This window comes from Strigops habroptila, chromosome 2, assembly GCF_004027225.2.
Source record: "Strigops habroptila isolate Jane chromosome 2, bStrHab1.2.pri, whole genome shotgun sequence".
Classification (NCBI taxonomy): Eukaryota; Metazoa; Chordata; class Aves; order Psittaciformes; family Psittacidae; genus Strigops; species Strigops habroptila.
In genome coordinates, this window is record NC_044278.2 from 103156088 (window position 1) to 103182209 (window position 26122).

General features: G+C 38.9%; 1 protein-coding gene across 2 annotated transcripts in view; it reads left to right on the forward strand.

Annotated features, from left to right (window-relative positions):
- Positions 1–26122, forward strand: part of ATP8A2 (ATPase phospholipid transporting 8A2) — a 328378-nt gene that overhangs the window by 49072 nt on the left and 253184 nt on the right. For both annotated transcript variants that reach the window (XM_030477755.1, XM_030477756.1), the window contains exons 3-16: positions 1821–1920; positions 2520–2618; positions 3379–3424; positions 7283–7323; positions 9129–9202; positions 11094–11163; positions 12573–12700; positions 13749–13860; positions 14571–14736; positions 17083–17210; positions 18183–18260; positions 19703–19791; positions 20553–20597; positions 21910–21985. In XM_030477755.1, the coding sequence (XP_030333615.1) occupies positions 1821–1920; positions 2520–2618; positions 3379–3424; positions 7283–7323; positions 9129–9202; positions 11094–11163; positions 12573–12700; positions 13749–13860; positions 14571–14736; positions 17083–17210; positions 18183–18260; positions 19703–19791; positions 20553–20597; positions 21910–21985 (1252 nt within the window). The remainder of the gene's footprint in view (positions 1–1820; positions 1921–2519; positions 2619–3378; positions 3425–7282; positions 7324–9128; positions 9203–11093; positions 11164–12572; positions 12701–13748; positions 13861–14570; positions 14737–17082; positions 17211–18182; positions 18261–19702; positions 19792–20552; positions 20598–21909; positions 21986–26122) is intronic.

Below are 26122 nucleotides of genomic sequence, written 5' to 3' on the forward strand. Positions count from 1 at the left end.
AAGTGGTAGAAGTGCTTTAGATAGCTCTACATTTTCTCAGTCAGCTATATTATTCAGCTGCACATTGCCAGCACCATACACTTCTCAAGGAAGTAACCTCTCTGTCTATTACTGGTAGCCTTTGTCTCTTCAAGGATGATTCAATAGAGTAAAACTTGACTTTATGAAAAGTTCTGGGGAAATGGCAGCTGTGGAAGTTGTCATGAGAAAATTTCACTTTAATAAATAGAGGAACTATACTGGAAAATAACTACCAAGTTTCTTGATGCACTGTTTGCTACTTCTCATTGGAGTGTTACCAAAAGAAGTAATTAATCATTGGTACTTCAGTTGCACGCTGGTGAGTAAAGGTATATGAATGACACGAACTTTATCAAATCATACAGTGATTCCTTTCAGAAAAATCTCTGTACTATTCTAGAATTAGTGGGGCCAGACTCTTTCAGCCATACTCGTGTTTCCAACCCATTTATTGAACAGGATTTGGTAGCATTTCTCCTGACTTGCACAGTGGTGTAACTGGAAACATAACTTTGATAAATTAAGTTGTAGGTATAGAGGAAAAATCTCTTCTAATGTTTGCACACCTGTTTAAACATCAAACTTGTGTAGTTAAGCAAGGTTTGCATAGTTGACAGCTGTTGTGTTAGGGAAAACCAGTTTGTTGTTTGGTTTCCTGCATGTCCTCTCTTCCTTCCCCTGCCATAGCCTGTTCCGTGAGCTGCAGACCTGGAGTTCTTCTGGGTACCAGGCACTTTGAAGATAAGATGGCTGTGACTGGGGCTGGTCAGAGCACTAACCTTTGCAGATACTTATATTTAGTGACTGAAATTGTGCTCTGAATGAGCTACCTGAATTTTCTACCTGTTCACCTATAGATTTTAACTTTGGTTCTGAGCTTTGATTATCCTGAAGTCCTCTATAATGCATCTATGTTTTGGGAGGGAGCACACAACACTTATGTAAGTATTGTATTTGTCCTTTAGAGAGCAGTTCCTCAGGGCCAAATTAATCAAATACTCCTGCCCAGCTTAGAGTATTAGTTAGCTTTTCATAAGAAGCTTTATTTTTGAATAACAACATACTCCTGCTTTGCTTTTTACACATATACATGATTAGTTCCTCGTCTAAATGGTGACAGCTAAATGTGCCCCTCTGTAATTAGAACTGTACCTATTTTCTGTAGGCATCTGTCATGTTACTTAAGCAACAAAATACATTGCCTTTAGTATGTATAAGCTCACTCAAAGGATCCTTATTGTGTTGGTATTAACACAATCATTAGAGTAAGAATATTGTTTGGATCAGTTAGCTGTAAAGTCCGTAAATGGTAGAATGTTGTTAATTAAATGTTTCAGCTTGATTTGCAGTCAGACAAATTCTTGCTTTAATAGTCATAGGAATGTGGTATCCAGGGAATACTATTTTGATAGAAAAATCTGCCAGTGCTTGATTTCTAATGAGTATTGCTTGGGGAATTCACTTGTAGGTGTAAACTGTTACTTGATTAAACCATGTGTAAATTAAAACATTGTGTAAGTCTTAAGGTACTTCTGAGATGTGTGTTTAATTATGCTCTGTATTAAAGGAAGGTTGTTGCACATGAGACCAAGTGAATGTGGCTTAAAGCAAAACTTGTAGTTGGAAGAAATTAATAGTGTTTCAAAGAAGTGACTTCATTTATATGGTAAATGTACTGTGTTGCATGCTTTAAACCTTGATGCCAACAATGGCTTTTAGAATCCTACTTGAAACTTTTTGGTCATAATTGCTGTATGATATTCCAATGAAGTGCTAAAAAAAAATCTTCTAACCTGCAGCACAGCTAAGTACAGCGTGGTGACATTTCTACCTCGATTCCTGTATGAGCAGATCAGAAAAGCTGCAAATGCATTCTTCCTCTTCATTGCCTTACTGCAGGTATTGTTTCATTGGTTTGCCTTGATTATGATGTAATGTAGTAGAAGTTGTTTCGGTTGTTATGCTTAACTGTGAAGAAATTCTTGTGCATACCTCATTAATAGTACTATTAAAATACATCTTTTATAATTGAAAAGAGTCTCTTAAGTTGCCTTCTAATTTCAAATTGTAAAATCAAGTTGCTTTTATTCTTAAGTAAAAACAAGAAGTAGTAGAACTTCCCTGGTAGAACATGGAAGCTATTGAGAAAAGCATATATGGGTTCTTGTGAAACTGCTGGCTGTTTAGATAGTCCAGATTATCACTGTTTCCAAGTGAGTTATGTCATTTGGATTTTTTTTCTTGTGAAGACAGAAATAGAATACATGTTGCGCATGTATGGCATGTACAACAACTTTATCTTCTAACTTTGTAGTAGTTTCTTTGAACCTACTGAGAGCTTAGGCTAATTTGCCCATGGAAATTGAGTGTCATTCAGGCACAAAGCAGAAAGCTCTGTGTTCTCTCTTCTGAGAGCTTTGCATAAAGTTCTAAGTTTGCTAGAAACTAATTTTAAACACAAATAAAAAAATGGGTGTCTCTTCTCCCTCTGTTTACAGCAAATTCCAGATGTGTCTCCAACAGGAAGATATACCACCTTGGTGCCATTGCTATTTATTTTAACAATTGCTGGCATCAAAGAAATTATAGAAGACTATGTGAGTATTATTATGGGGAAGGCTGTGCCAAAGACCAAGTGTTTCAAAAAAGGCTACAAAGTGCTGCAAGGTTTTGTGTCTCTGACTTTCTGAGTTCTGAACTTGACTAGAATTTCTGTGGCGTACTGAGATAAATAAAGCATTTTTATTATAGCTGGTGAACAAGGAAACAGTGGAAGTCAGGACACTTGTTGCTACCCCTTCAGACTTATTCATTTATGCTTTTATTACAAAGGCCTGGCTAGAAAGACACTGTAGAGTCCTGACAGATAAATGGCCTATTTAGTGGCCTTGAAAAGGGGGCGGTAAGCAACATTAGCACAGAGCAAGCTGTTTTAGGGGAAAATCTGCACTAACTTGAATACTCTTTATTATAAGGGGTCTTTTTGCTTTGTGAAGTTTTGAATGAAATAAGAAATCTGTCTAAACAAACCGCACATAGAATGTATAGTGCAGATGTCATGTAAATATACTGTTCCTTGTTGTTCCTTTTGTTTTCCTTCCAAAAACGAGTTTTACAGTCTTAGTTATTTGCTGTTGATCCAGGTTTGAGCCTGACTTCCAACATTGTGACTCTCACTTTATATTATGTTCTTTTACAAACCATTTGGATTTAAACGATGTGTGTGGCTTTAAAAAATATATATAACATAAAGACAAAAATGGTCCAATGTATCATCTTGCAGTTTGTCAAGTTTCTAGCTCTAATGGTTTTAGGAATTTGTAATGAGGTGTAACAAAACATTTTGTTTCCTTGCAGAAAAGGCATAAGGCAGACAGTGCAGTGAATAAAAAGAAAACAATAGGTAAGACTAAACAGTCTTTAATTGAACTATTTAAATTCAAATAGCGGATGCCAGAATACTTGTGAACAATTACGTTGCTTATTATTTAAGCAAACAATGGTGGTTGGAATGGATGTCTCTTTGGACTAGGTAGTTACTGGAATGTTAGGATTTTAGTTTACCAAATTTTTTGGACTGCTGATAGTGTAACAGTTGAGGATGAGGCATGGAGGGCATGATTAGAATTTAAATTTAATTTTAAGGTTGTACAGAGTTACACAGTTCTTGGCTTCTCCAAGAAAACCAAACTCACCTCCACTTTCCCCAAAGAAAAACTGCAACCAAAAAACCCCAACAAACTCTTAAAACACTAAAAGCTGATGTCACAGGAATTTTAAGTAATTTTTGTGCAAGACACTGTCCTTAAAATATAGAAAGACATCTGGAGACTTTGTGGATTTGCTTTCCTGAAGTGTTACTAAAAGAGAATTTAATACTGATATCATCTGAGTGTATCCCTAATGTATTGATGCTACTTGGCACTGAATACCTGAAGACACCATTTTCATTCTTTTCATCTCCCTTAACTGAAAACCTGTATGGAGTTTATTGTTGGCTACCCTATGGTCAGCCTGGGCTTCAGCTGTGGGATATCTGTGTTCTGGTGTTGGACAGCTTCTCTGCTGCTCCTGCACAAAGATCTGCAGGTGAAATGGAAAACGAAACACAGCAACTTGATGGCTGAGCAGAGCAGCTTCCTCCCAGACACATCTAGCTTAAGTGTCAAAAAGCTAGGGAAACACTTCAAGGAACCTGAGGAACTGAACAACCTGCTAGCTCCATGCTTCAGTTAACAGGCATAATGTTTGCAGGACTGTTTTCAGTGAGTTGTTCTTCCTTCGTGCTTGAGAAGTTAAGTTGATCATTAAGATTGTATATTAATGAACATCAATAAGTGTTGCTTTACCAGTTCTTCAAGGTAATTTCTCTGCAAGAGTCTGGGAAGATGTTTCAAGCACAGGAACACTATGTTTACTAGTCATGGGAAATCAGCAATTAACTGGCTGTAGCACAACAGGCCTTATTACAGGTAATATGAAAGGCTGCTCTTTCAAAAGTCACATAGGCAGTTCTAATCCATTTGTAGTCAGAACATATGCTGACAAACACTTCAAGGGAAGTTTATCACAGTAATTGTGGAGAGACAACCTTGAAGAACACCAGTATTCCTGTGAAGTGAAGTGGATTTTAGCACTTAAAACCTGAACTAAAATAACTTCACATTAAATACTCTAAATAAAATTTTCAAAATGATACTTAAAACTGAATCTTCACATTTCTTAAGGAGGAAGGCTAGAAAAAGGATCATTCTTGAGACTTGTATTATGAGAAGCTAATCAATGTCCAGGTTGGGATTAAGATTAATTAAATTTAAATGTATGTGTCTTCATGTTCCTCTTACAGCTGAGTGAGTTCTAGTCAGTGCAGTCAGTATAGATAGCAGTTCAGCTCACTCAGTAGCCTGCTACTGGCTGCTTGGCTGAACACCGTTGCCTGCAACCAGATGCTTGCTTCAGTAGCATGCATGTAGGCTTTGCATTTTTCTCCATGTTTGGGGTTTTTTTTGAGCAGTAGTTACCTTCAAAGCACATTTCCTATATTAAATTTACCATTGAAAGCATTGGCTTGCTTAGCGGAGTGGCTTTGGTACATAGGAATTAAAGTCCCTTTGGAGGAAATGAAACTGCAAGTCCTGCCTCAGGTGAGCACTCTACATCTTTGTTAGGAGCTGCAGCATGTTAGGCTCTGAGCCAATGTTCCATGTCTTGGATGACTTCATGTATGTGGAGATGACGTTGAATTTAGGGACCAGACTAAATATAATCCCAAGTGAAGCCCCTGAGCAGTATATTCCATAGGTGTAGAGAGCTCAGAGCTCAGTTATAACTGCTCTGATGTATTGATCCTCTCATGGTCAAATTATAGAATAAGCCATTGGCATTAATATTAGAGAGCATCCCCTACAGTAGTAGACAAGCACAGGACTTGCGAACTGTTGCACAAGACTGGGAAATGCCTGCGTTCCCGGAGCAGCGCTTCAAGTGGCCCTGAACACGTAGGTGTGAGTAACAACAGTAAGTCTTGGATCTAGAACATCAATACACTTCTTTTAGTCTTGGAAAGTCTTAGACAGAAGGCTTATAGTGAAACTGTTTTTGAGTAGGAGCAGTCTTGTTAGATACTTGTTCTTTGTTACTTTAACCAAATTCCTTTCGACAATATTTCATCAATTTTACGGTCATAAGTATTCTAGAGAAGACTTTTTTCTGTCCTTTGGAGTACTATAAAACTGGGTTAAGTACAGTCGAGGCTGCAGAATTGCAACCTGAAAATTTTGGAACTATTTTAATGGAAGCTTTCTGTTTAGATTGTGGGGTTGGGAGTTAAACAAAACATAATAGCTCAGTTATTTGCTTGACTAATTTTAATAGCTAAACTGATTTCCGTAAGCATGAAAGCTAAATTGTTCTGAAATAAGCAGAGCTCAATTCAAGCACAACTTAGGAGAAGGAAGGAAGGGGTGCAACACAACTGTTCTTCCCCTAAACTGCATATACTTGTTTGGGTGGAAGCTCGGCAGTTTAGATGCATCACTAGCAGTGCTTCTGTTGCTGCCCACACATTTTTGTTAAATAGTTTACATTGCCGTGACCCATCCACTGTAATATTAAATCTCAGGATTCAGTGCTCCAAAGTGTGTGGCCTGTGGACAGGATCGAGATAGATTTCTTGTTCTTGATTTGGCCTGACATTCCTGTTTGTGGAGTGGGCCTAACCTGAGTAGGATGGTTGAGGCTGTGTTCAGCAGAAATGTATCTTCTGGGAATTTGGTGTGGTTTTCAAATGAACTGTGTATGAATTGCATAGAACTGAGGAGAAAATTGTTTGTGTTCAAAATAGGAGGCTGGCTTCTTCAGCTTTCATCTGTTGCACACGGTGTGTTTTGAACATCTCTGAAAACTGGCCGCAGCTGCTTTCAGTGAAGGTGTGAGTTTGTTTAGGTGTACTTGGTGTGCTCAGACCAGGACTGGATTTGGTTACTTAGCAATGATTTGGCATAGATTTTTGAACTGAATGTTTAGGCTAGGGTAGTATGAAGTATGTGTAGAAGCTTCTAGAGGAACTACTTGGATGGAAAGGTGTATTCCAGAGTAGATGACCAAGGAGTGTGTTAAGACAGCAGTTTTCTACTTTTTGGGTTTTCTTTATTTTTTTCTTAATTTGTTTTTTTGTTTGTTTTGTTTCAATCCAAACTCGGCATTTAGGATTCTCTTTCTGCCAAAGCTAAGCTTTGCTTTTCAAAGGGCTTTGTGCCTGTTTGACTATTAAGCCTCAGCTTTATAAGGGCAATTGATATGCTAGTGAAATTGGATGTGTCAGAGTCAAAACATAATGAATAAAATGCAAGGGAAAAGGGGAGAAGTGAAAATTCTGTGGTTAAATCAGACATAAAGATGCTTCCTGATATTGATTGATGGTGGGCAATGATACCCTTTTGTTTTGAGGAAGGTTATTTCCCAAACAAGGAGCAACACTGCCCATCTGCAGGTTAGTATGAAGTGTTGCCAGTAAGGAATCAGGCCGCCAATTGTTGTCTAGCAGGTGATAAAAAGGATATAGATATTAAGGGCAGATTCTTCTTTCTTGAATGCACATGTCTGCGGCTGTGGACAAAAGTGTGGTCCCAGCCTCTGAAAAGTAGTTTTCTGATCTGTGTGTTAGTTCCCATTCTGGTCAATGTTTGCTACTGCTGATATAGTTGTTCTGAAATTTGCCCAAATCTTGTCTGTTTAATCTAACTTTAAACTTTCTTTACAGTTTTAAGAAATGGGATGTGGCAGAACATTATTTGGAAAGAGGTAAATAAAATTGGGGATGGGAGGGAGTGGAAGAAGGTGCTCTAGAATTACTCTTGCTAAAATAAATTCAGAGGCCTAGAATTAATATACTCTACATGAGAATTCCCTGTGACTTGGGGTGGGAGGGATCCTTTCTGTTGCAATAGTGAAAATTGCCCCGAGCAAGGCAGCTGAGTACCCATCTTTAAATTCTAGTACTATGTTTTCATCCAGTGCTAATGAGCTGTTCGAAGTGGTTTTGCTTGAGCAGTTAATATGCTCCAGGGTGTAAACAGTATTTTTGTTTTAGTCCACATCTAGAAGAGTAACTTTCACTGCAATGCTGTACCTCCCCTGAAAGTCTGAGACTTATTTTGCTACCTGTGCTAAAAAGTTCTCTGGTTTGAGGCTAATTAGTAAGCTGTGTACTCAAATAAGGAACACAAGCCCTGCTGCTGCCTCAGGCACTCAGAACCTACATTCTGTGAAGCCCTGTGCCAGGACTTGGTGAGCCTTATTTCTAGAACTTCCTGAAATCCCTCAGGATGTATTGATCTAATCACGGCTTTTAATGCCTTTTTAAGGATAAAATTAGCCCTGTTACCTAATAAATGAGGGTAAAGTACACCCTTTTAAAACCTCTGGGAAAAGAGATCTGCCTCGAGACCTAAAAGCAATCCTGCTGAATTGTTCAGCTATAATGGAAACCCAAGATTGCCAGGGATTCTGATGGCTAATGCTGATGCCTGTTTATGTGGTTCCATGGCCATTTGTAGTGAGGACAGAATTGAAAGATACTTAAAGCTGGTTCTGGAATCTGGTTTTCTCAAACCCCTAAGCACTTCTTGAACTGGCCTATGTCTGAATCTACATATTGTTCAGGCTTGCACTTAATGTTATGGAATAGCAGTCCTGTACTATGCATCTTGTTTACTTTGAGGCAGACTTCTGACCTTTTTTGTGCTGAAGCTGGTAGGGAATTAGTTTTCAGTAGGATCAGAGTAAGACTAGTGAATCTGCCTGTTCAAACATGGCATCTGTTTCAATTTTTATAAATTTTGTAATGTGTTTAAAATATTTCAAGCCCATTTCAGACTCAGCGATGCATTGGCGCTAAGCAGCCTGGTACTCATCTGGCAAGCCTGGCTTACTGTTTTCACAGTGCTACTTGGGCCTTCTTAAAATTAAAGTCCCATGCATGTGTGATTACCATTAAAGGTGCTGGAAAACCTTATGGTTTTGGTATTCCAGCACATCTCAAGTGACTGTAGGTCAGGGGAGAACTGGTTGATACTATTTACCTGTAAAGACAATACTGCTTGCTTGTGACTAGTAAAAGGAGTGCATATGAAGAGGGCTAAGAGAAAAGGATAATGATGACTGGGTGGATAAGCAATGCAGAGAAAGAATAGGAGAAACTCTTGATATTTGGGGAGGGTAAAGGTTAAAAATAACTTTTACTAGGAAAAAAAATCTTTGTGTAAGTTAAATAAGAGTGAAGAAAAAACCCTCAAATCTGGATAATGGCATGATTATAGGAAAAAATAACTTTTACTAGATGTAAGCCACAGATGTTCACACTTTGCAGTTGAGTATATATTTTCCTATAGAGAACCATTTACTTTGCATTCAGAAAAGGGAAGGCTTTGATACTTCCAAAGTTGCAGTGAAAAGTACTCTAACTTTTCAGAAGCGCGCTCTAGCTGTTCTGTGCATGATGCTGTTCTTTTGATGGGGTGAAAGAAAATAACAAACTAACGTTCAAGACAAGCAAACTGTTTGTTTTTCTTTTCCATGCTACTGTACTCCTACCCCTGGCTCAACAGGTAGCAGTAGGCGATATTGTGAAGGTCACCAATGGGCAACATCTTCCAGCAGATATGATCATTATATCTTCCAGGTATCCTGAATGGGTGTGGAAATCACTTGTCTGATGAACTGAGGTGCAGAGGACTCAAAACTCTGTATTTGCTATTAATAAAAGCAGGCATCAGATGGCACTCATTCTCCTCCACATCTAAATTCAAGTTTCAACAAAGTCAAAATAGTGCTTTGAGGCAATGATTCATGTGTCATTGTAGATAGGTTCTTAAGAAAGAAGGCTTCTTTAAGACTTCATAGTATAATGTACCTGTAATTCACAAAGTGTGTCGCTGAGTTGGTTGGAAGACTGAAGGTCTGTTACATAAGCTTCATGTAGTCGGTTGTTTTGTAGCCTTCTGAGGATCCCTCCATTTAATTAAGGAAGTTTAAGTTTTCTTCCTGTTAATTCAACTGAGTTTCTAGCACATTTTCCTGCCCCTCAAGAAAGATTTCTCTTTCAAATGGTACTTGTAAAAGGCCATCCCAGCTGGCATCTACTAACTAGCCTGCATAAGAGCTTTTGGGCTTAATCTGTTTAGTCCTTGTCTTTAATACAGTGCATGTATGGCCTGTCTCTAGCATGGAAGCAACAATAAACTGTTGAGTCCTGCTCAGTTTGTGAAATATGGGACAACTTCCCTGTACCAATATACTGGCAAGTAAAGCTTGCTCGTGAGTTCCTAAAAGCAATTGAGTGGTACTTGGCTACTAATCTAGATTCTATATTGAACAATTTGAGGCCAAATCAAGACCACTGTCCACTTAGGTGAGTTTTAAATGGGAGAATAGCACAGTTCCTCTTCTTGAACATGCTTTTATGTAATAGCCAAACCTGATGACACCTTGCTTTTCTCCATGATTTCCTTCTGTCCATATGGTTTTGAGCAGTAACTGCAGGTTGCTGTGGTCTGCAGGTTACAGTTCTCCTAGATGACCCAACTTCTGAGGGAACTTGTTTTCTAAGCTGCTGAATTTCCTGCCCTATCCTTCTTGTCTGTGCCATTCCTGGGAGGCTTAATTTCTTTGAAAGCTGTATGGGCAAGCTCAGTCTTTTTGAACTGTCACATGACTGAGGATGGAGGGATCTTCATTCCAATAGTGTTTTTTCTTTTTTAAAACAAACCCCATATTTTAAACGTGCAGTTAGTTAAGCTACACTTTGACATCAGTAAGTTGCTGTTTCAGCATTGAGGAATATTTGTTCTACTTCAGAAATTCTCCCGTAACATATGATACTAAAAAACCTTCTGATTAATTTCTTCATTTGCATGGGTCAGCTTTTTGTTCTGCATTTTTCTACTAACTTGATGTCATTGATAATCACGTAACTGGATAATCTAACCTAAAGTGTGTTGTTTTGGGAGAAGCTTTGCTTGAAGTAAATAGCAATTTCTATGGCAGTTCTCCTTTACAATTGGCATTATTCCCAGGATTCTTTTAAATGACAATACTAAGTGTCCTCAGTTCACCAGAAGGCTTTACATGCTCTGAAGGGTGGGGTCTTTCGCTTATATGTGTCAATTTTATGTATCTGAGCTGACTGTCAGAAGTGAAATAAACATTTGTTTTCATCTTGACTTCTTTTTCCTCACAGAAGGTATCATCAAATGAATTTTACATAGAGAATAAATTTACATGAAGGCAAAAATACTTGATCTTGTGGCCATGACCTTTTGAGTGCACAGTTTAGACAGAACTCAGTAGCAGAGAGCACACCCCTTCATCCAAGCACATCCATATCCAGAGACAGCTTCCTATGATGTGTATTTTCAGATGGCTCTTTCACTGTCATATGCCATCACTATGGTTTTTGTCTTCTGCAGTGTTTTGAAGTGTATAGTGGAACCATTTTAGTGCGAAAGTACATGCAAAATTACTGAAATTTGATTTGAAAATTACTAATATTGAAACTCTTACCCTCCTTACAGTGAACCACAAGCCATGTGCTATATTGAAACAGCTAATCTTGATGGGGAGACGAATCTTAAAATACGACAGGTAAAACAAACTGAATTTCACCTTTTTTTTTTTTTCATTTAGGTATCTTAATATTAGCACAAAGCAGAGTCTAGCTTGCATGACAACCATACAAGTTCTCTCTTTTCTTTTTTAACAGAAAAAGTGTATCTCTTGCCAGGTGGCTGTAAGCTGTCTTTTCAACAGATACAAACCTAACCAATAATGCTTCATGTGCAAGTGTAAGGAACTCATGTGGAGGAAGTATTATAAATCCATACAGGCAAATCAAGCAGACCTTGGCAGTGTTTTGCTGAAGGTCCAGTAAAGTGCTGTATTAGAAAAACAAAAAATCAGCTGTGCTTCTAGTGAGGGCTGCAGTTTCTGTTGTCACAAGTGCCAATCTGTCTGCCTCTGCCTCTGTGGAGTACTCAAAAGGACCTTTTATATGTTTAAGCTAATTGGTTCTCTCTTTGTGGTAAGTAGTGGAAGGTATTTGTGTTTTTTCTAGTTTTGTTGAAGAAATACTGTTGATTGTGGTGTTTAGAAACAGTTCAGAATCTTTGCTGTCTTTCAGTTCAAAAATAAACTTGTATTGGGTTTTCAAAATACAGGTCATTTGCTTCTAAAAAGCTGTACATTTGCTGCTTGTTTACTACCTTTGTAGAAATGTGATTTACTGTTCTGGATCAGGTCTTGATTAGATCTTGAGTTCCTGTCAGGTTTTATTTGCCTCAGGGCACATGCTTAAAATACAGAAATAAGGTGGGGGACCCTTTTAAGGCCTTGTTCTGGTTTGTGGTGCTGCAGTCATAATCTGGCAGAAGAAACACTAAATGGATCACTCTTACCAAATGGAGGTGTCCATGGACAGGTGAAAAGCAACGGAGTGTTGCATATGCACTGTGGAGTAGCAATATGTTAGGTTACAGTTGTGTGATGGGTTGATGATTAACCTTGAGTATGATCAGAGCATAATGGCTGCAGTGATCCAAGAGAGATGACAGTTAGGAGTGACTGTATTTTAGCAGCATATTTTAACACATCAGTGAAGCTGTATTTTGAGAGAAAAGCCAGGCTTGTTTATACTGCTTGTCTTCTACTTCCTCCTGCACATGTGCAACTTTGTGGTTTGTGGATGGTTAGAGAGAGATTATGTAAGTAATATAACTCTTCTGTACAGGGATTTAAACCACTCCTATATAAGCAGGATCATATGTGTCCAATGAATCTTCCTTGCAGGAAAGAGTTATTGAATATCCATTAAAAAGACAACACAAAACAACAAACTCGCCACAAAATGCAACCAAAATCCCCACTAATAAACCTGCCAGAAAACCACACATTGAATTACATTTGATATCTTAGATGTTGAAAGAAAGCACTGTTTTCCTAGGATGCCTTCTAACAACAATTTTTGACAAGAATCTCCTTTGCATTGGTCTCTGCAGGGGTTGTCTCTAACTGCTAGTCTTCAGTCAAGAGAAGAATTGATGAAAGTATCTGGAAGGATAGAGTGTGAAGGACCCAACCGTCATCTTTATGACTTCATTGGAAACTTGCGCTTAGATGGTCAAAGGTATTGGCTTGACAACAAAGCCATAAATTCATCTGATTGGGAAAAATTCTTCCTGTGTGCTTTTGGCCTGCAACACTGAGCACATGCATGTTTGGTCTTTTTGTTCTATTTCTGGGGAAGAGGGTAATTATTAACAGTTGTTAATCAGAGCATCTGCCAACAGAAGATAACATAGTTCTGTCTTCCTATGGAGTCTTCTGCTTTTTATGGGTGAGCTGGTTTCTTTGGACTCATAGTGGGGTTTTTTTAATCAAAAGTAACATCTAAAGAGAAGGGAGAGTTGGGCAAATGGTTGGGGTTTTTAGAGCCTTCTTGTTACAGGAGATATGCAGAGAAATGGGAGACCTTTCCCTTCCAGCTAGAGCCAAAGGCTGCACCAAGTTCAGTTCTATACAGAAAACTGATCTCAGAATCTGGAGTCTTTATCAGAGTCAGTTTGATTTGTTGTAACACTTGGAAGAAGATAACTTAGTTTTAGTACTTGAATTTATAGAACTTGAAAGGTTAGTAGGGAACATACAGGTTTCCTGCACAAAACCTATATTCCTTGGGCAACTTGGCTGAATAGTGACAGATGCAAGAATAGCAGAAGATCACTTGCATCTCACTTGAAAATCATGTGGGTAACATAGTTTTCCTGAAATACTTGTTTAATGGTATATGTGAGGCTGTCATGTGTTTGGAATGGATGGTCTCTTTGCAAGTGTGGTGCTCCCCTGTCCTTGTTTGTGAGAGAACATGTGAGCCAAGGTAAAATGCGGGGTATGCTAACGGCTGCCAGAAGTTCTCAAGTTTTGGGTAACTAGAACAGCTCCCTTGTATCACTTTCACCCTACTCCACTTCAGCAAGAATTAGACTTAACACAGGTTTCACTGCTCTCTTGAGTTGTGTGGACAATGTAACTTCATTTTGTATTGCTTTCCTCCTTTTGTGGCATGTGGGTGTGTTGTTTTGGTCTTTTTTGAGGGGGGAGTGAGGCTGAAAGGAGAATTACTTCACTAAAGTGCTATCAAGAATTGAAAGATATGCATACTTCTTGCTTTGCAGCCCAGTTCCTGTTGGTCCGGACCAGATCTTGTTAAGGGGTGCACAGCTGAGAAACACTCAGTGGGTCTTGGGCATTGTTGTGTATACAGGACATGATACAAAACTCATGCAGGTAAAGTTTTTAAGGAGATGTAAAATGTGTTCTGATAGAAGCTGCTTATCTTTCTTGTATTTGTCTTTTGGACTTGATTTTATAAACGGTTTGACTCATGGTAGCTGTTCAAGACCTGGAGGCCTTGAGGAATACAAGGATACTGTTGAGATTGCATGTGCACGTGTCTAAACACTTATTGAAGTAGATCTCAAAATACTTCAATGTGTAAGCAAAACTAACTGTATTTTAACTTAATTTACCTAGTAGCTGGGCAACATTTAAAACTGAGGTTTAACAGCTGAGGAGATGGTTATGACCATCTACACTTTTAGCACTTGGAGATAATTAGGTTAAGACTGCAGTGTCTGTATTGCCTTAACCGCAGGAAGTGCCTAGGTGGACCAGCAACATGTGTTGCTCACTTCTACTGACCATCAGTGGGATAGACAGCCAAATGAGTATACTAGGTCTTTAGAACTGAAGGTTCTATTCCTCTGATCTCCTGTCAGTTTTGGAGTCATTAGGAATATTGGCTTCTTTTACTAACTTGTTGAGCTTTGCATACCATATTGAGCTAAGGAGAGCTGAAGTAGCAAGTTCTATAATGGACTCTAAAAATAAAGACTGAGTTGGCCTTGGCAGTTTTCTGTATATACTTGGCAGTATAAGCCATTGCCAGACTAATTTTTTTGCTTTTTTTTTTTTTTTTCCTTTCTGCTGCTGTTCAGAATTCAACCAAAGCACCTCTGAAGAGATCAAATGTGGAGAAAGTAACCAACATGCAGATCCTGGTCTTGTTCTGCATTCTTCTGGTTATGGCCCTTGTGAGTTCTGTAGGTGCCTTATTATGGAACAGAACACACGGTGAAGTTGTCTGGTACCTTGGCTCCAACAGTGAGTATGCAGGCAGTGTACTAGGGATATATTAGACTCTAGGGCTGGCCAGGCTCCTAGCTTTGCTAGATAAATGCATAAAGTAAGAAATAGTCACTAACTTTTAAATGGCCCAGTATGTTTTTCTGTTTTGAGTATGGGCTGATGTAAGTGAGCTTGCAAGTGAGGCGTCTGTTAATAAAACCTTGTAAATGTTAGGTAAATATCACTGGGCTACCACCCAGGGAGCAGGGCAGAAACAGAAGAGGGGCAAGAGTTATTCTTGGATATTCAGTTTTCAAGTTCTTTCAGCTCTGTGGAGATGCCATATGTGAATTTGTTTTCAGAGCAGGCCATGTACTGCTGCCTTATGTATCATGTCTGATTGTACCTTACTACAGGGTATCAGGTATTGGTCTGACTTCAACTTTGTCCTTATGTATGGAAGAAAAAGATTTCTCTAGCTGTTTTTTTAGTCAGAAATGCTGATCTGCTCTTGCAATGCAAACTGTTGTGATTTTGTATTTATTGGGTAATGTTTCAGGCATTTTGGCTTCTAACTTCTTTTGTAATGAGATCTCATCTTTTTAGCATGCTTATTGAAAGGGTTTATTTTATTTCATTCATACTCCTTGAATTTATTCATTCAGATATCCAAGATGGGCCTTATGCAAACACTAAAGGATGAAATAAATTGTGTTCCAGTAGACTTTTGACTTCATGGTGTAACATTAGCTAGCTATAAAATGTGTTGTTACAAACATCTTGAAATGCAGATCTGAAAACAGTTCTCACAAACTGCAAATGGTCTTTCTGATGGTGATTGCAAAGCAGATGACAAAGGGTGTCTTCTGAAGTTTAAGAACTCTAATTGTGATAGTAATGGGGAAAAAAAAAAACCCTCATAGGAAGAGCTTAGAGGTGCCTATTTGGCTCTGGTTTTCAGTAGCTGTAATGTCTTCAAGTAGCAATATCAGCAAGTTTTGAAGTTTCTTTCCTTTCTCGCCCCGCTCTTCCCCCTTGCTTTTTGATGAGGAAGTTTAAATTTGTGTCTTACAATGATGGAAGTAACACTGGAAAAGGTGAATGGGACAAACTCTTGAAGTTGTGCTAATATAAAATGTGCAACCTGTAGTAAGTTAGGGTGACCTGGTATATAGAAATGCTTTTTTGTAAATTGACCATGCGATTTCTATCACTTCTGTAACTGCCACTCACAGGAAAGACACTTTTTGAGGCTAGGCAAGTAGGTCTTATTTTAAATTTTTAAATGTCCAATATCTATGAAGATGGTATTGGTGAAACATTTTTCAACATGGAGTATGCTCCTGCTTTTTCTGTAAACTGACCAAAGATATGGAGTTCATAGTACTCGCACTTGGAAATGCCTGGGTACAAACTTCAGGTCTTGCTCCGATCTCAATAAGCTTCAGCAGTTTTCTTTCGGCTTCTGTCTCCTAGTTTGCTCCCCTGCCGCCTTATCAACTTGTTTGTAATGCTGAAAACACCTTAAGCGGTGGGCTGTGAGCCCATTATGCTGGGTGCTCTGCCTGCTGACCTGAAGTGCTTCCCTAAGCTTCAAGAAAAGTGAAGAACAGACAGATGCGGAGACGTTGGATGTAAAGAGAGGCTGCAGCAGCGTCATGAACAGAAGCCTTCATCCTCTGTCTCTGCTGAGCCTTGTCTATTCCTGCCTGCTGTCTAGGAAAGCTTCCCCTCCCCTTCTGGACCAGTTGTGCTGGCAGATTGATTTGGGCAACTTGCCCAGCGTTGTCACCATTAATAACAGCTCTTCTGCTTGAGCAGGATGCCTTAGTTCATTTACTAGATATCTGATTTAAGTCAACTTGTTCTGTTAGATTTCTTTAGTGTAACTTTTCAATTCTGCCAATACTGGCAAATTTTAGAACAAATTTTAGTCTTTTCTAACTCCACTGAGATAGGTAGATGCTGTCTGATGGGTAAAGTTATATTACTAGTGGTATTGGTGGCTCTTAATTGGGGCAGTTGATACATCAGATAAATCTCTAAATTTGGGTTAGTGTGGAATATCATACTTGTCACCATCTGTTTAGCAAAAACTGTTCAGAAAGCGTTCTGTTCTCTAACATATAGCCTCACCAATCTTGCCCTTCTTCACCTAGCATAATACACTGTGTATCCATGTATGTGTTCTGTAGGCGTTGTATGTATGTACTACTGAAATAAATATTAAAAAGTTCCTTATACTAGGCATCACACACTTGCTGATTATTTTAGCACTACTAAATCTGATTAGGCCAGCTGCAGAAAGATGATTGCCCCTGTACTGTACCACTCAGACTTCCGTGTTCTGTCTGCTGATGTCTCATGTCTTTCGGTCCACAGAAATGCTGTCTGTCAACTTTGGATACAATCTGCTGACATTTATAATCTTGTACAACAACCTTATTCCAATCAGTCTTCTGGTGACATTAGAAGTTGTGAAGTTTACTCAGGCTCTTTTTATAAATTGGGTAAGTAATGAGAATAAATGTATTAATGTCAGTTTTGGAACGTGACATTAAAAAAAAAAAAACAACAACCAACCAACATATCTTGAAATCTTTACCAGATTTTCTGCTGACTTTTCTGATGCAGCTTCTGGGAGAGGCAGGAAGAAGTTTAGAAGTTTTATTATCTATTAGTTTGGTGTTCCACAGGAGGATAAAAGATTTAGTTGTAGAAAGATTCCCTGTGCAAATGATCACTTTTGTATATTTTAGGCTTTCAGCATGAGAAGGCAGGCTCAGCTCTCTGCTTGAAGGTGGTCTGTCAGTTTACTCGTTTTCAGTAATTATCTTTTGAAAACTCCTCAGTACCTTAGATTCTCTCAGCTACAGCAGAGGGAAAACCTAGATTTCTTTAGGAGTGATGCCTGTGTTTGCTCAGGCTTTGACTTCAAACTGTTTGTCTTTAGGTGTGGGCCAAAAGTACTGTAGTGATGTTTCTTAATCTGAACAAATCCAGGGAATGGGCTATGCTAATCCCAGGTCTTTGGTTACAACAAGGCCATTTACTCTAGCCGCATCCATGATGGAAGAGACAATTTAAGTGACTCTGAAATTGACTTCTATTGCTACATGTAATTGGGAGGGTTGGCAAAACAGCTGCTATATGAACCAAAGCAGTTTCTTAGATAAGCTAGTTAAGTATCTCCAGTATATTATAAGCAGTTCAGACATGCTAGACCTTATTTACTTGTATTTTGGAGGAGCCAGTACAACTTTATTATGATTAGCATGGCTAATGCCTGTTAGAACTTCTTCCTACTCTACTAAATTCTTAAACTAGAGGTGCAGTGAAGGTTATAATTGCCTATAATTGAATCTGGCTTTTCTGATGTACATCTAGTATGGAGGTGTATTTTGTAAAAGAGGCATCCATATTCAGCCTGGGATGAGTGTTTTAATTTGCATACCATAGGTCTAATTTTGCTCTCATTTCAGGACATAGATATGTATTATCCTGAAACAGATACTCCTGCAATGGCCAGAACCTCAAACCTTAATGAGGAACTTGGACAGGTAAGACAATATTTTGTCAAGTGTCATGTTTGTGATATGTTCTGGGAAGATAGAAGGTATCAGAACATGGTGTACAAATCTGCTTTGTTCTGTTGCATTGTGGCTCAGGTTAATGGGACATCTTTACTTTCATTAGTCCAAGTCTTACAAGTAAAATAATGAGATCACAGGATTAAATTTGATGTAATGTAGGCAGTTTTAAGCCTGGGAATTGAATCTGGTTTGTATTTAGATTACTTTGTGAAGCTAGAAACCTCCAAATTATGGTTGTCTTTTTTTCCAAAATAAACTATGTTGTGTGGCACAATGTATATTGTTGGCATATGTTGTTTTCAGAAATGGCTTACTAGACATCTCTTGTAAATAGAATGAATTTTTGGATTCATTAACTGAATTACTTGTTCAAAGGTGCATTTTAACATTTTCTTATAAGCTACAATTATGAGTGACTCAAAGTTCCTCAAATGTTTAGGTAACCACTTTGACTTCTAACTTGCACCGGCTGTTTCCAGTGCTGTTTTAAGAAGCACTGTAGTGCACAGCTGAAGGATCACTTCAATAATAGTGTAGTGCAGTGTCTTGAACTGAATTGCATATATTGAGGAAAAGCTCTTTTGTGATTCTAGGCAAAATATTCTGGTCTTCAAATTGCGAACTCCTAAATAAGCACCCTCCCTTCCTACCTGTTGTTGGTTCAAAAATCTTACATGGTGCAGAGGTAGAAGTGTGGAATTTACCTGCAATTAATTTTGGTTTGTTGTGGCCTGTTGAAAGTGGGAATCTTGAGTCTGTTAATGCTTCAAAAAGTTGTGTTGCTGTGTTAGGTTATCTCCAAGTTCTAGCTAAAAGTCACTGGTTTCCATTAAGGGATTATTAGCTTGGCAAGTGCTGACTGTGGCTGTGCGTTTTGCACTTCAGGATTGCTCATGACCAGTTTGCCTTCAGGTTACCACTTAAATTTACTCTAGGATATTCTTTGCACAGTACTGTTTATGGGGGCAAACCCCCCTGAACAAATTTGGTGATCTTTGGAACATTGAATTTCTTCAGTGTGTTAAAGTCCAATGATTCTTTGACAATCTTTAAGAATGTTTGCTTTAATTTCTAGTCTTTCTCTTTGATGTTAGTACAGTTCGAAAATTTTGTGACTGTTCAATTAGCACAAGCAAGTGCATCTGTATTGACCACACTGGAGCATTGGCAATTGGTAGCTACTATTTGAGCCTTTTTGAATTAAGAGATAAAGAAGAAACAATGCCATTGAATAACTTTACTGATTATTTTCCTGTAGCTTTGGTAAGACAAACCAAGTTGTAGTAATCCTGCACTGGCCGATGCTGTGACATTTCAGCCATAGGTCTCCCAGAATTTTCCTGGCACTCTGTTTTCCACTTTGAGTTGTAAGTTAGATTTACTTTTTTTTTTTTCCCCCTTTCTTGCAGGTAAAATACCTGTTTTCTGATAAAACCGGTACTCTAACGTGCAATATCATGAACTTCAAGAAATGTAGTATTGCTGGAGTGACATATGGGTAGGTATGACTTTTTTAGGAACTTGTTAGCTTAATGTGTGCTTATTAATGGTATGTATTTTCATATCAGAACAGGATTAGTATGTTCCATTCTTCAATTTGTGTTTTGGTGTATTTCGTGGTCTCAGTTGATAGCTTTCATTTTGATGTCCTTAACATAACACAATTCCATAATTCCATAACACAAATTATGGAATGCAAACCTGGGGAGTACTTTACACAAAATAAAGATGACTTGCTTTCTAACATATCTATCTGATCATGATTTAAACTAAACCAGAAGCACTAAACCTCTGGCTTTTTCAGAGAGAAGATGCAGCCAAGAGATAGGAATTGTCAGTCATGTTTCTGTGACTTCTTCAAAAATAACAGGATTTCATTACAAGTGTACAGCTGTAATTCAAGTTGTAGAGTTTAATCTTCCTTGCATGGGAGGGATACTTGCTGGTTTTGTTCTATTTCTGTCAAAAGGATCCCTTTGAGTCATGCCAGCATTACATTTTGAGTCTTGAATACTAAATCTTTGTCTCTGCTTAGTTTTAAAAGGCTAGTCTTAAGATCTCTGTGCAAGTTAATGTTTGAATTTCATGGTAGCTAAATTAGATACCTGAAAAGGTAGAAAACTTCATTCAAATGTATGTGCAGCTGAACTCATGGTTCCAGCATAGGATTGTGTGATGACGCATTGATTTTTGCCTTCTACCTATTTTTTGGTTTGCAGAGTGGAATAACTGTTGTTTTTTCCTTTTTCTACCTCTCAGTCACTTTCCTGAACTGGAAAGAGAACGTTCATCAGAAGACTTCAGGTAAATATATTCTAAGATGTTTGTGTTCTGTATAGCAGAACAGGAACAATCTATATAAAGACTACTTTCCAATTTGGGATTGGAAGAAGCCCAAGGGAGCAATGTGTTTGAGTAAAATGCTCTTTCAGCGGGAGCCTAATGCCAAGCTGGTGGGTGGTGATGGATCTTGTCTTCTGCATAGAGAGATGGTGGGTGAAGGGGGGTGAGGGGTAGTCAGTGGCTGGGGTGGCTTTGGTGTATACCAGTGCACTGCTTATTTATAATTGCAGACAACAAAGTTACAAGCCAACAGTATCCTTCTTTTCAGTAACCTTACCTCTAGCTAGGGACTCAATATTACTCTTCAGTCACTAAGCTCAAACCTGACAAGGAGAAGAAAAGGAACTTTTTTTTTTTTTTAAAATTAAAATGCTATGTTTTCATAATTAAACTGGAAAAGGGCTTGGTATGGAGGTGTCTCATGGTGAGAGAACCCCACTCCTCTTTATTCAGAGATTTCATGAATAGAAGTGATGGGTCTGTCCCATTCCACGGAAAGAAGTGGAAACCTAGAAGTGTTACAGAGGTGTTACTGTAGCATGTTCAGATTAACAGGAAGCTAAGCAAGAGCTAGGGAGGACTGATGTGGCAAGTATAGTCAAGAACTGAGTTCCCACACTAGCAACAGGTAGACCCTGAATACTGTTATAAGGCCACTTTCTGATGAACTGAGTTAGGCTTCTCCACTGGTCCAGCTCATATTTATGATCACCTTTTAGGAAGGTGATCTGATAGGTTGCTACTTCTGCTGAGATGTAATTTCTATGGATGCCTTTTTTATCTTCCGATATATTGCTATTTCCTTCATTGCCATATTTTCTCTCCCAGTACACTTGTTTTCTAGTCAGTTCTGTGTAAGAGTTTCTTCCAGGTACTAACTTGGAATACTCAAGCTTAAAATCCTCCAGGGATCAACTTGAAGCAGAGCTCACTGAATAGAGAGCGAGCTTAGGGGTATTGATCTTTGATCTATTTTAAGTCACCTCGAAATCAATGTATTTCAAGTACATTTAGAAGCTGCTTCTGCTACATCTGTCCCTAGGAGGTGTGTTGACATTTGAGTCTTCTTAAATACACTTTCAGGCATAACCATTTTGGGTTTCTTGCTGGTGTTCTGAAGAAATTGTAGTTAATTTTCAGCACTTTGCACTAATCATATGATCTTTTCACAATACTTGCAAGGACAGCGGAATCTCTCTCTGTTTTTGTCACCTAACAAAACAAATGTAGTAAGATAGGATATGTTGCTACTTACATTTGTCTTGCTCTGCAGCCAGCTACCTCCTCCTACCAGTGAATCATGTGAATTTGATGACCCAAGACTGCTGCAAAACATTGAAAATGACCATGTAAGTCTACTCTTTGGATATCATGTCTTTTAAATACCCCATTCTAGGTCTCTGTGGAATTAAATGCTGAACAAATCTATTTGTGTGATCAAGTCTGCTCTATGGGTGTGTCATGCAAGCACAGAGGGGGTAAAAAGGAAACAAAATTGCTCCTTCCACCGCCTTTCTGCCCACTTGTCTTAATACTGAATTAAACAGTGGTGTTGGTATGGATACCAGCTAGCTATAAAACAGGCTCATAGATATTAGTGCTACAAGATAACGTCTCGTAGCAAATAATGGCAGATAGTTTTTCTTTAGAAGAATTACAATATTTAGAGTGTTCAAACATCCATACTGTTAAAATAGCATTTTTAAAAGTAATCTAGAGCATTGCAACGTGGCTCAGGTGTGAGACTTGCTTCGACTGCTGCAAACGTTGGGCATTCCAGTTGTGTAAAGGACTTAAGAGGTGGGACTTAATTGCAAGCTTAAGCTTATCCTGAGACTTGGTGATTAGTAATCTTAGCCACACTGGCCGTGTCCTGAAGGGACCTAGTCCTTGGGAGAGAGACAGTTCATTGCTTGCTTGGAAACCATGCAGCTGTGAAGTGTCTGACTAGACAATTCAAGTCACTTGCAAAATAACATGACCCTTCTCTTCTGTCGAAGCTGCCTCGCAGTAGGGGATCAGGGCACTGGCAAGCACAAACTCAATTAGCCAATTGCTCTCCTTAGGTAGTAGAACTTCTGTAACTGGGCTGGTGAAGTTTAGTATGAGCATCTACAACAATGTTACAACATACTGTTTGTGTGTAGCAAAGCTTTGCTTTCTATTTTTGCTTTACAATACTTAAGAACCTGAAATGCAGCATGGTGTAAATGCCTGAAGGAATATTTAATTAGTGTGGTGCTTTGTTTTCCTCAGGGTGGTAGAGCCTGAAGATGGGCCCTGTGCTCTAACTTTTAGAAGGGTAGCCCTTCCCAGACAATATACTGGTTTCCAGTGTGGCTTTTGTAATCGCCTGCACTGGAAGGATTTCTCACTGAACTTCGCTTGCAGCCAAGATTTGGGTTGCCTTCTGTTCTGTTGTTCTGTTCATGTATGGCTACTTATTCTGAATGGAAGGTTACTGGTTTAGGTGTAGGCTGCAGGTAAAGTGTTTGAGCTCTTGCTCACTGGCTGTTGCTTTTAGGTACCTATACAGAAAAGTGCTTTGGAACTTTAATAGACTGAGCAGAAGGGACATATATCAAATGGGCTGTGATATGGAGTTTCTCATCCAGCCTTGAGATGGCCCCTTAACTTTGTGCTATCTCTAATTCTTTGATCCTCTCTGGGTAGAGCTTCTCCTTTGGCAGATAGCTGTTGTAGCAGGCAAAGGATTTTGGTAGCTTCCTTAGGTGTCACTTAATCTAGACAGCTCAGAAGTCTTTGTTCTTAACATGCTGAACCCTTATGTATCAAGTTTACTTTTGGCTGGCAACTCGAGTACATAAGTACTGTTGTCATTGCACAGCTGGCTATTAGGCTGAGCACACTGTGTGAACTCATCCCTCAGACAATCAGTGGGGAAACTTCTAGCTGATAAGACTTAAGGCAGTACCTTGTATAGGCCAAAGATATCTTTCAGAGCTGGACTGTACTGGAGGGATGGATGCCACCCACAGACAAGCAGTGATGTAGCTCAAGACATTGAATGTAAGGACTGTGTGTGACAGTTTGCTCTGAAAGTTGGGGTCTTTTTGTCAGACTGCATCAGCGAGATGAGGGCTGGATTCCAGGGTAATGGGAGAGAGAACAGTCACATGTTTCTAGCTTTTTGCATTTTAGCTGTTAAGGTGCATAAACTGTTTCCTTCTATCTAAAACTCCTTAGAGCCTTAGTTTTCATAGCTATGAGATAGCTGCAGATGCCATCTGCACATGTCTGACGATCTCTACTTATTTAGTGAACTGAGGTGATAAAAGTGACGTGTTCCAGCCCAAACTGCCTTATGGTGTTAAATGGTGCAGTCCTCGGGTAGGCAATGAATTAGCTTTAAACATTTGCCCTTTTACAGCTGAAGCTGTCAATGTGATCTCTCACGAACACTCATTAAGTGCTCGTTGCTCTGGTCTTGAAGATGTGGGTTTTTTCAGTCCAATTGCAAGTGTTAGTTTAGAGTTGTCTCAGTGCCAAGTAATTCTCTTTCCAGGTTGAAAATAAAAAATCATGTACTTGTTCTCATGAGACTGTCTTCCATCTGCTAGGAAGATTGCTAGCATCCTGCATCACCTAAATTTCATAGCTCTTCTGGGCCACTAGTGTGTAATGACTGATGGCCAAGTCCACACTTGAGTAACAGTCGAAGAATTATTGCCCTGTAGGAAACGTTCCAAGGAAAAATAAGCTGTCTTGAGAACATGTGGAGGTTTCTCTGGGATTTTAATGTGGAAGAAAGTATCTAGGTTTGTCTGCCTATGCTTTTTCTTTGTAACAGCTTCTGTTGAATGAACTGTGCAGCTGCACCAAGAGTGTGGTAACTGGCTTGTTTCTGTAGGGAAAATGGCATAAACTTTTGTTAGAATAAGAGGTCAGTTATTTCCAAAGACTTAAAAGAATGTTTGATGGTCTTTATCTTGGCGCTTGCGAATTGCAAATGTGCTGTGAATAGACTCAGCACAGAGATGCAAGCCTGTTTGGTGTGGGGTTATTTTTTTTTTTTTTTTCACTGATGATATGAGTCAAGGAAGGAGGTCAAGAAGTGAAAGAATTTGGATCTCATCCTAGGCTCTTCTATCTCCCTGGATTATCTCTGAACTTCCTCTACTAATTCCAGTTCACATAAGAACTTTTTATCTGTGGCCCCCAAATTTACTACTTAGGCAAGAAGCAGCAAGCATGTGGTATAGCTGCAGATGCACGAATTGGTTCAGTGAGTATGTGTGATGAGTAGTTTAGCAGCTGGCCGGGCAGAACAGATAGCTGTTGTGCCCGAGTTGAGCCTTCACCTCAGTGAAAGTGTTCATTTTGGATCTCTCCAATGTGCCTGCTTATTTTTGTGACACCTATCATTAGCTGATTCTTAATTCCTTAGGAAAGCAGAACCAGAGAAGTGTATCGCTAGTGATTGGGACAAAAACTGGAATTTAAAATCCAGTAAAGGTAAAAGACCTCGGGTGGTGATAACCTCTGGGAGGCTTTAGTTCAGAAAAGTAACAGTTTCTTGAAAACTGTTCGAAATTACTGTTTAACAACTCACAATTAAATTGTTATGGCTTCATAAGAAATACTTTTCATTCTTCTACTTTTGTCCTTACTGTGCATGGGTCTTTGGTACTTCTCTTTTGCTCAAGTATAAGGTAGTACCTTTAATTATAGGTCCTATTTCAGTGGGTTTGGACAAGATAAGCTTGCATTTAACTCTGATATTCAAATGCTGGTTAATATTTTCTTTGAGTCTATGTCCTCCAGCCTTACCAGCTTCACTGTTCTGGAGGCGCCCACCATGGCTGGATACTCACACTGCTCCCCAGATAGATTAATGAATAAAACAGTAGGAAGTTCACATCATTTTAAGATGGTGAGTCATAATTCTCCTTGGTGATGAAGTAGATAAGTGTTTTGCTAGCTGTCTTTGGCAGAATGTGTCACATCTATGCAAAGGAGTAAGCTCAAGTTGTTGCGCTATCCCACTGGCCATTCACTTAAAAACCTGTCAGTCCTGCTCATCTGGAAATACAGTGAATGGAGGCACTGATCTGATACAGCTACAAATAAAAGGGGAGTTACATGTGAAGTTAAAGATATTTATTCAACTTCCTTGTAACTTTATCAGGCTGTGAACAGTTGGCAGAATAATGCAGTTTGTCTTCAGAGTGAGGAGGCCCAGATAAGGACATGTGTGACAAATGTGCAGAGAGATAGCTCTGCAGAGTGCAGATTATTCCCCAAAAGACCAAGCTTTGACTTTGTGTCTTGTTTCTTCTGAATGAGGGAGAACATGAAGGGATGAAAACTTGTGGTACAGCTTCCTGACCAGTGGTCTGTGCCCTGGTTGATAATGGATAATGCTGTGCCTCCTAGATAGGGAAATTTTGCTTTCAGTGTAGATAATACTTTGTAGGTAACTTGGAAACTGCTTCCAGAAATATGATGCTATGTCTTAATGCGTC